At 45.4% G+C, this 10,936-nt stretch overlaps 1 protein-coding gene across 7 annotated transcripts in view; it reads left to right on the plus strand.

Moving 5' to 3' along the window:
• The window catches only part of LOC135896749 (kinesin-like protein KIF12), a 535,077-nt gene extending 525,842 nt beyond the window's left edge, over positions 1-9,235 (plus strand). For all 7 annotated transcript variants that reach the window (XM_065425246.1, XM_065425247.2, XM_065425245.1 and 4 more), the window contains one exon: positions 8,915-9,235. In XM_065425246.1, coding sequence (XP_065281318.1) covers positions 8,915-8,955 — 41 coding nt within the window. In that variant the 3' untranslated portion in view covers positions 8,956-9,235. The remainder of the gene's footprint in view (positions 1-8,914) is intronic.
• Positions 9,236-10,936: the final 1,701 nt, after the last annotated feature.

The raw sequence follows: 10,936 nt of genomic DNA on the forward strand, positions 1-10,936 counted from the left end.
GGATGAACTGTTACTCGCCATGCACTTACTCCTTCGGGGACTAACAGTTGCCCTTGCCCGATGCTCCTCAAGGGAGTAACGGTAATTCGTTCCGATGCTCCGCAAAGGTGGAATTAATTAAATTAGGCAATTATACCCTAATAAAAAATTAATGAGCTAAAAAAAAACACGACCGAAAGTAGGATTCGAACTCGCGCCCTCTCGCTCACAAGTCAGGCACTCTAACCACTCCACCACGCCACTTGGTTTTTTTTCCTTTATTACATGGAACTCCACCACGCCACTTGGTTGACGAAGCTGGTTGACGAAGCTGGATATTTAGGGAAGGTTAAGCATGGGAACGCAAGTGCGGCAATATAAAAGCGACTTCGTATTTTGTACAAGCTATGCAGTGAGAGTCTAACGTTGAGTGTATTTGCAACCATAAGCGACTGCGAAAAGAAATCAGCCCGAGTATTCTTAGGGTGATTTAAACTGAGGCACTACGCCATGTATACGTGTAGCGAGCTCAGACGGGGCACCGAAGACAACAGAGAAGGCCAATTTCTCTGTCGCTTAGCGTGTGCGGTTAGAGGTACACATCGCTTCAGTTCCCAATTCCCTTCGAACGGAAGGAACTTAAGTACTATTGACCAAGAAAATCTAGCCGTCTATCAATGACTTGCACGCGTTTAATGTGTATCGCTCACTTATGTGGTGCGCACGAAGGACATGCCTCTTCACATTCCAGTTTTAAGTTACAAGTAATTTTCTCACGAAGAGACAAGGCGCTGCTTTGCATGTAGTTCAATAGACAATGCACGAACTTCGAACCATTCACGATTTATAGACAATACGGTTTTCGCCACATCGCTCCATGACACGGACGAAAACAGCGAAGTGCCCGGGGAGTAACTGTTGCCGTTCGTCCTCCCATTGCTCTCTTTCCGACCAGGGACTAAACGCTTACTCTCCGAAATTTGCACACGGCACGCACATTCATGCAGTTAGTCCTTTGAGGGACGAAAGCGCCCTTTTTAGGACTAACGGCGCAGTTACTCCCTTTTCCCCGGGATTTTTCTTAGAGTGCATACTCTGCGCTAACCCTGGCATCATACAAGATGTGGACGTGCTCAGCAAGGTGCGCTGCAGTGACCATAGGATGGTAAGAACTCGAATTAGCCTAGACCTGAGGAGGGAACGGAAGAAACTGGTAGATAAGAAGCCGATCAATGAGTTAGCGGTAAGAGAAAACATAGAGGAATTCCAGATCAAGCTACAGAACAGGCATTCGGCTTTAACTCAGGAAGAGGACCTTAGTGTTAAAGCAATGAACGACAATCTTGTGGCCATCATTAAGGAGTGTGCAATAGAAGTCGGTGGTAACTCCGTTAGACAGGATACCAGTAAGCTATCGCAGGAGACGAAAGATCTGATCAAGAAACGCCATTGTATGAAAGCCTCTAAGCCTACAGCTAGAATATAACTAGCAGAACTTTCAAATTTAATCAACAAGCTAAAGAATACATTGTTGCGCCAAAAAAGTAAAATAAAGACTTATGAGCGCTGAACTTCAACTGATTTTATTCTTACAGCAGGACAGGGAGAATGAACAAATGCGCATGTGCACATCAGTGTTGCCTAAAGCTATTCCAGTGACGTTTTTAACAGTTGCAACTCGTTTTCAAACAGAAAAACAGACGTATCACTAATACAACTCGTGCCTCCAAAAGTTCTCTTGCTAACGTATTGCCACTCCTGCCCAGTATCTTTATCTCACGCAGCAGTGGCTGGCATCTGCCTTCCAGGCAAACTGTGCAATGCGCAGGTAAATGCGCATTACCTTTATTGATTACAGACAATTCATGCTCCCGGGCTCGGTCATTAACACATCTCCCCGTTTGTCCAACGTAGGATTTCCCACATTTTAGCGGTATTTCGTATATAACGCCCGTCAGACATTTGACGTACTGTCTAGTGTGCTTTTTCTGGCATCCTGACTTCTTGTCAACGCGGCTTATGCGCGGACACAGTCCAGCCAACTTGCGTGGTGCCGAGAAAACAACTGGCACATCAAACCTAGCAGCGACTTTCTTCAAGTTGTGGGAAAGCTTGTGGACGTATGGCACCACTGCGGGTTTGCCTCGTTGTTGGCCGGGCCTAGGCGCATGCCTTTTCCCCTTCACCTTCTGGAGCAATGTTTTAGACACCGCCCCAATGACCGAGCTCGGGTAGCCGGCTGTGTGTAGCCTCGCCAGTTGCTTATCAAAGCTAGTCTGCATCCTGTGGGGGTACGACTTCATGAGAGCAGATTCAAGGCAAAGAAAAACTTTTTGTTGGGCTAGTTGGTGCATCACTGAAGTACTACAGCGCCAAACAGACGACACGGGAAGAAGAGACACAGACGAGCGCTTACTAACAACTGATGCTTTAATGACGGAAGCACACAATATATATACACAAATCTGGCGGCGCAACTCGCGCATTGTCAAAACATCACATGGTAAAAGGGCAAAAGGCGATAGAACGATTGTGAATGTGACGTTCGTGAAGATGACACGTGGTGTACAGGGCCAAATGACTATAAGTGATAATGGTTACATGATACACAAACACTGGCGTAAGGGAGTACCCCCTAAAAAACTAAAAGATTAGGAATGTTCACCAGGCGCGGGCGGCGCAGCAACATGCTCAGATTTAACTATGGGCTTCTAAAAATGACATCTCACTTTTATAGAGAATTTTAGATGGTTCGCTTACGCATTCAGTGCCCTTCCTTTTAATGTAGAAGGCTTCCTTCAGCTCGCGGGCCACGCTGTCTCGACTTCTGTCCAGAATGATCGTCTCTCTTAGGCGAGGCTTGCACCCGCACTCTTTGCAGTGGATGGCCATATTGGAACCTGTTCCTTTCTCGTGTAACCTTTCGTGTTCTTTCAGCCTTTCATTTAGACACCGCCCCGTTTGTCCTATGTAAACTTTTTTGCATGAGAGCGGAATTTGATATACTACCCCTTCCTTGCAACTGACAAGTGGATTGGTATGCTGGGTTCCGCAGGTCACGCGTTCTGTTTTCTGGTTGTTAACGCGGGCGCACAATGTTGCATGTTTTGAAGGGGCTGAGAAAACAACGGGGACTTCGAATTTACTCGCGACCTTTTTCAGGTTGTGGGCTACGCGGTGGGAGTACGGTACAACTACAGGTCTTAATCTCCTGGTTTGTTCTTGCGTGTTTTTTCTTGCTTTCCCTTTTATCTTCTGGAGCAGGCTCTCTACTACAGAAGTTATAACTGACTGTCGGAACCCCGCCTCCTTTAGCCTTTCAATCTGCTGATGGAAGCTGCTCCGTATGGCATGCTTACATGACTTCCTGGTAGCCGATTCCAATGCCTCTTTTGCTATCGCTCTTTTTACGGTCTTAGAGTGGGCTGACTCATAAGACAAGAGCTCTTTCTGCGCTCGGGGTTGGTACTTCCAGTGCACTTCAGCTCCCAGGCTGAGCTCGAGGTCTAAAAACTGTAACTTATTATTCTTTGGTAGTTCAAAGGTGTATTATAATCCATGGCTATATTTCATAAAGACATCTAGCGTCTCTTTGATAGTTTCTTGGTGGCCTGGTGGATCCTGTCTGTTTAACACAATTAAGAAATCATCTACATATCTAAATACTTTCAAAACCTTCTGTTTGTCAAGCATGCTGTCCAAAACGCTATCAACGGCCGAAAGAAAAATGTTGCTTAAGATAGGGGCTACGCAGGACCCTATACAGATGCCCTTCTTTTGAACATAAACCCTATCATCAAACTGAACAAGCGTGGAACTGAGATAAAACTTCAGAAGCCTAATGAAATTTTCAACTGACATGGCCACAGAATTCTGAAACGAAATGGTGCCTTTCTTTTCAATACATGCCTGGACAGCTGAAAACAGTTCCTTGTGTGGGATAGAATAGAAAAGATCTTTGACATCGACCGAGAAAAAACCACCTACGGTACCGCAAGCCTGTAAAAATCCTACCACATCATAGGAGTTTCTTGTTTCGAAAGGATCTTCCATGTTAAGTGAACTCAAATGCTTTAACAGAAACTGGCTAGCATGACGTTGCCAAGATTCCCTTTCGCTCACGATACACCGGAACGGAACTTCTTCTTTGTGGGTCTTAGCGGTAAAAAACATGCCCAAAGTCTTATTTTTGCACTTACTTATGGCATTTGCTATTTTTCCTAGTTCCAGTTCCTTGCAGAGGGACACAGCTTGAGATTTCACCCTAGCCGGCTAGGGTGAAATCTCAGGCTGTGTCCCTCTGCTAGCCGGCTAGGGTGAAATCTCAAGCTGTGTCCCTCTGCAAGGAACTGGAACTAGGAAAAATAGCAAATGCCATAAGTAAGTGCAAAAGTAAGACTTTGGGCATGTTTTTTACCGCTAAGACCCACAAAGAAGAAGTTCCGTTCCGGTGTATCGTGAGCGAAAGGGAATCTTCGCAACGTCATGTTAGCCAGTTTCTGTTAAAGCATTTGAGTTCACTTAACATGGAAGATCCTTTCGAAACAAGAAACTCCTATGATGTGGTAGGATTTTTACAGGCTTGCGGTACCGTAAGTGGTTTTTTCTCGGTCGATGTCAAAGATCTTTTCTATTCTATCCCACACAAGGAACTGTTTTCAGCTGTCCAGGCATGTATTGAAAAGAAAGGCACCATTTCGTTTCAGAATTCTGTGGCCATGTCAGTTGAAAATTTCATTAGGCTTCTGAAGTTTTATCTCAGTTCCACGCTTGTTCAGTTTGATGATAGGGTTTATGTTCAAAAGAAGGGCATCTGTATAGGGTCCTGCGTAGCCCCTATCTTAAGCAACATTTTTTTTTCGGCCGTTGATAGCGTTTTGGACAGCATGCTTGACAAACAGAAGGTTTTGAAAGTATTTAGATATGTAGATGATTTCTTAATTGTGTTAAACAGACAGGATCCACCAGGCCACCAAGAAACTATCAGAGACGCTAGATGTCTTTATGAAATATATCCATGGATTAGAATACACCTTTGAACTACCAAAGAATAATAAGTTACAGTTTTTAGACCTCGAGCTCAGCCTGGGATCTGAAGTGCACTGAAAGTACCAACCCCGAGCGCAGAAAGAGCTCTTGTCTTATGAGTCAGCCCACTCTAAGACCGTAAAAAGAGCGATAGCAAAAGGGGCATTGGAATCGACTACCAGGAAGTCATGTAAGCATGCCATACGGAGCAGCTTCCATCAGCAGATTGAAAGGCTAAAGGAGGCGGGGTTCCCACAGTCAGTTATAACTTCTGTAGTAGAGAGCCTGCTCCAGAAGATAAAAGGGAAAGCAAGAAAAAACACGCAAGAACAAACCAGGAGATTAAGACCTGTAGTTGTACCGTACTCCCACCGCGTAGCCCACAACCTGAAAAAGGTCGCGAGTAAATTCGAAGTCCCCGTTGTTTTCTCAGCCCCTTCAAAACTTGCAACATTGTGCGCCCGCGTGAGCAACCAGAAAACAGAACGCGTGACCTGCGGAACCCAGCATACCAATCCACTTGTCAGCTGCAAGGAAGGGGTAGTATATCAAATTCCGCTCTCATGCAAAAACGTTTACATAGGACAAACGGGGCGGTGTCTAAATGAAAGGCTGAAAGAACACGAAAGGTTACACGAGAAAGGAACAGGTTCCAATATGGCCATCCACTGCAAAGAGTGCGGGTGCAAGCCTCGCCTAAGAGAGACGATCATTCTGGACAGAAGTCGAGACAGCGTGGCCCGCGAGCTAAAGGAAGCCTTCTACATTAAAAGGAAGGGCACTGAATGCGTAAGCGAACCATCTAAAATTCTCTATAAAAGTGAGATGTCATTTTTAGAAGCCCATAGTTAAATCTGAGCATGTTGCTGCGCCGCCCGCGCCTGGTGAACATTCCTAATCGTTTAGTTTTTTAGGGGGTACTCCCTTACGCCAGTGTTTGTGTATCATGTAACCATTATCACTTATAGTCATTTGGCCCTGTACACCACGTGTCATCTTCACGAACGTCACATTCACAATCGTTCTATCGCCTTTTGCCCTTTTACCATGTGATGTTTTGACAATGCGCGAGTTGCGCCACCAGATTTGTGTATATATATTGTGTGCTTCCGTCATTAAAGCATCAGTCGTTAGTAAGCGCTCGTCTGTGTCTCTTCTTCCCGTGTCGTCTGTTTGGCGCTATAGTACTTCAGTCAAGGCAAAGAGTGGCTATTCCTCTTTGAACTAACTTTGAGTGTGCCGAATCATGCGGTAGCAATTCCTTCTGGGCACGTGGGCTATACTGCCAACATACGTGGTCTTTGTCAAAAAATAAAGACAGATCTACAAACTGAAGAGTGCCATGGGAAGGGATTTCATGTGTAAATAGTATGCCCTTCCCATGGAGTCTAAAAACACCTAAGACCTGGCTAATGCACTGGTCAACGGTAAAATCATGGTTACTTTTCAAAAGAAATAAAAAGTAATCGACATTTCTAAAAGCCTTAAGGTGGAACCTATCGTCAAAGGAACTGTGCAGGTCGCGGTCAATCAAAGCCAAGAAAATGTCACACAGCACAGGAGCGACGCAGGACCCGATGCATATCCCTTGCCGTTGAACATACAATTCATCGTTAAGAGAAATAAAAGTAGACTTTAAGTAAAATTCTAATAAAACCATAAAATTGTCAATGGGTATGCCTACTAGATTCTGAAAATCTACTGGGCCGTTGCGATCAATGCGATCCCTAACGGAGGCACACATTTCCTGTTAAGGCACTGAGTAAAATAAATCAGCCACGTCTACAGAAAAGGCGTGCGCGAGTTCTACTAATCAACAAGCGTAAGACAGCTGACATAAGGAAGTACAATATGGATAGAATTGAACATGCTCTCAGGAACGGAGGAAGCCTAAAAGCAGTGAAGAAGAAACTAGGAAGTGGCAAGGATCAGATGTATGCGTTAAGAGACAAAGCCGGCAATATCATTACTAATATGGATGAGATAGTTCAAGTGGCTGAGGAGTTCTATAGAGATTTATACAGTACCAGTGGCACCCACGACGATAATGGAAGAGAGAATAGTCTAGAAGAATTCGAAATGCCACAGGTAACGCCGGAAGAAGTAAAGAAAGCCTTGGGAGCTATGCAAACGGGGAAGGCAGCTCGAGAAGATAAGGTAACAGCAGATTTGTTGAAGGATGGTGGGCCGGTCGTTCTAGAGAAACTGGCCACCCTGTATACGCAATGCCTCATGACCTCGAGCGCACCGGAATCTTGGAAGAACGCTAACATAATCCTAATCCATAAGAAAGGGGATGCCAAAGACTTGAAAAATTATAGACCGATCAGCTTACTGTCAGTTGCCTACAAACTATTTACTAAGGTAATCGCAAAAAGAATCAGGTACACCTCAGACTTCTGTCAAGCAAAGGACCAGGCAGGATTTCGTAAAGGCTACTCAACAATAGACCATATTCACGCTATCAATCAGCTTATAGAGAAATGTGCGGAATATAACCAACCCTTATATATAGCTTTCATTGATTACGAGAAAGCATTTGATTCTGTCGAAACCTCAGCAGTCACCGAGGCATTACGGAATCAGGGTGTAGACGAGCCGTATGTAAAAATACTGAAAGATATATATAGCGGCTCCACAGCCACCGTAGTCCTCTATAAAGAAAGCAATAAAATCCCAATAAAAAAGGCGTCTGGCAGGGAGATACGATCTCTCCAATGCTATTCACAGCGTGTTTATAGGAGGTATTCAGAGACCTGGATTGGGAAGAATTGGGGATAAAAGTTAATAGAATACCTTAGTAACTTGCTATTCGCTGATGATATTGCCTTGCTTAGTAACTCAGGGGACCAATTGCAATGCATGCTCAATGACCTGGAGAGGCAAAGCAGAAGAGTGGGTCTAAAAATTAATCTGCAGAAAACTAAAGTAATGTTTAACAGTCTCGGAAGAGAACAGCAATTTACAATAGGTAGCGAGGCACTGGAAGTGGTAAGGGAATACACCTACTTAGGGCAGATAGTGACGGCGGATCCGGATCGTGAGACGGAAATAATCAGAAGAATGGGCTGGGGTGCGTTTGGCAGGCATTCTCAGATCATGAACAGCAGGTTGCCATTATCCCTCAAGGGAAAAGTGTATAATAGCTGTGTCTTACCAGCACTCACCTACGGGGCAGAAACCTGGAGGCTTACGAAAAGGGTTCTACTTAAATTGAGGACGACGCAACGAGCTATGGAAAGAAGAATGATGGGTGTAACGTTAAGGGATAAGAAAAGAGCAGATTGGGTGATGGAACAAACGTGAGGTAATGACATCTTAGTTGAAATGAAGAAAAATGAATGGGCATGGGCAGGACATGTAATTAGGAGAGAAGATAACCGATGGTCATGAAGGGTTACGGACTGGATTCCAAGGGAAGGGAAGCGTAGCAGGGGGCGGCAGAAAGTTAGGTGGGCGGATGAGATTAACTTTGCAGGGGCGACATGGCCACAATTAGTACATTACCGGGGTTCTTGGAGAAGTACGGGAGAGGCCTTGCCCTGCAGAGGGCATAACCAGGATAATGATGATGATGATGATGCTAAGCCTAATTTCCATTAAATGACATTGAATTTATCAAGGCCAATTAGTATCAGTTAAGAGTAATTAATACGACTTTAGCCTAACTTGAGTATATTAATTTGATTGTCCCTCCATGATTCGGGTTCATTATATTCATTAATAAAGACTAACAATCAAAAAACGAAAACGAGCAATCGTCGCCATCGTACGACCACACGCGTTCGGACACGTCAAGGACGTATGGGCGCAAGATGAGCGCTTGACTGGAAAGAATGGTTATACACTATCTGGAAAGTACCACTAGGCAGTTTCTGCAGTAATTTTTTTTTTTGTGTGCTTTCAGACACGAAGAGGAGCAGTGCATCACAAACCGGAATGAACTAAGGTGATAAGAAGAAGCATCATGACGCACACAAGCAATATTCATCTTTTAATCTCAGCATGGAGCACAGAACATCCCTGATTAACCAAATGACATGGAAGTACCTTTATTTTCCCCCCAGCAGCCCCACTGTAATGGTGAACACGTGGAGAAAGGAGAATGGCTAGCGAAGAGCATGACATCAGACATCAGCAGTCGTCATCCTCTTAAAGTCACCCTGTTTAACTTCGGGGTCCATCTGCGCATAAACTATTTGGAAATAAATCCGATGTTGTTACCAGATCTTTAGATGCATTGTTCTCTTTGTAGAACCGAAAGCCCTGGCCACAGTCGAACCTCGGTCGAATTATATACTCTCCACAGCCTCGACGTGTTGAAATCATCGCTAGCCTAAGACGTGGTAAGGGCCTATTTCCCTTAAGCCTTTCCTTTATATTAGTTGCAAGTGTGCTTCAAATTGTCGCCTTTCTCTGCCTAGTCTTTCTTAATCCTCCGCGGATACCCGCCATGGTTGCTCAGTGGCTATGGTGTTGGGCTGCTGAGCACGAGGTCGCGGGATCGAATCCCGGCCCCGGCAGCCGCATTTCGATGGGGGCGAAATGCGAAAACACCCGTGTACTTAGATTTAGGCGCACGTTAAAGAACCCCAGGTGGTCAAAATTTCCGGAGTCCTCCACTACGGTGTGCCTCATAATCAGAAAGTGGTTTTGGCACGTAAAACCCCATAATTTAATTTTTTTAATTTAATCCTCCGCGGAAGGACGGCTTTGGTATGTATTGGAGTATACCACAAAATAGATTTACTGATTGCTGGAGCAACATACCCTTTATACCCAGGGGCAAAGTGAAGTGTCACACCTTAAAAAAAAATATGTTGTGTCAGTGCATCAAGCTTTTTTTCATGACAGCACTTGTTACAGCAAACCAGAAGCTCTTCCCTTTAACCTCCCTGTCATTCTCATCCCATTCTCTCTCTCTCGTAACAGTGATTTCAAACATGACAAAACGGCCTATTCGCATTGCAAGTTTGAAACTACTGAAATACGTGCAACAGTGTGTTTGTTGCTGAGGCTGTATTTCTCATAGCATGTCTTGCAGCAAACTTGAGTTTGCCGTCTGAATTGTATGCAACACCCTTATGGCGAGAACATGGCGGCACCTAACATGAAACGCCCTGCACAGCTGTGTCATCATATAGAGGTTATTTGACTGCAGTTTTTACCATGATGTTGGCACGTAATTAAAATTTACTTACCTGTAATGAGACGACGGAGAAGAAGCGCTCGTCCCTAGTCATAGATCGATTCCGTGATTGCTAGCCAATTACGCAGTGTTACTTCGAACCAATGTTTTGCTTGCAGCAATGTGTCCATGAAGGCGAGCGGCATCGACTGATACCAGCTGACCCCAGAGGTGCGTTTTTCGTTGCCACATTTCGTGGCTACTACTACTGCCGCCGTGCGAAGGAGTGCTTGGCTTAGGCTTGTTCCGCGGACGCTAGGCCCAACACCGTCGCACCGACAGCGGCCTGCCGTACATCTCGGCGGCTGCCGCTCGTCAACTCCGAGATGGAGGCGCTCGCTCAAACAACAATGATCGTGGACAATCACATGTGCGTTCAAGTTCAAGGAAAAGAGATCACCCGAGGAATACCACAGCGACGCCGGAATGACGCTCGCGGGGGAGCGCATGTCGAGGCGCATCCTCGACATGCGTTCCGCGCCTCGGCCATCAAGGCAGCACGCATGCCAGCCCTGCCACTGGAAGAAAGCAAGATAGTTGTCAGACCCAGAGGGGGACTGGACGTCGTCAAGACCGGCACCACCACCGTCGCTGCGGCCATACTCGCTGCGGCCAAGATCACGAGCGAGGAAAGCGCCGCGCACACCATCTGCCCCAACACGCCACAGAACATCATGGTCGTCAGTACACCGAACGAAGACAATGCGGCAAGGTACGCTAAAATCCAGGAAATATCTATTC

Source organism: Dermacentor albipictus, chromosome 2, assembly GCF_038994185.2.
Source record: "Dermacentor albipictus isolate Rhodes 1998 colony chromosome 2, USDA_Dalb.pri_finalv2, whole genome shotgun sequence".
NCBI lineage: Eukaryota > Metazoa > Arthropoda > Arachnida > Ixodida > Ixodidae > Dermacentor > Dermacentor albipictus.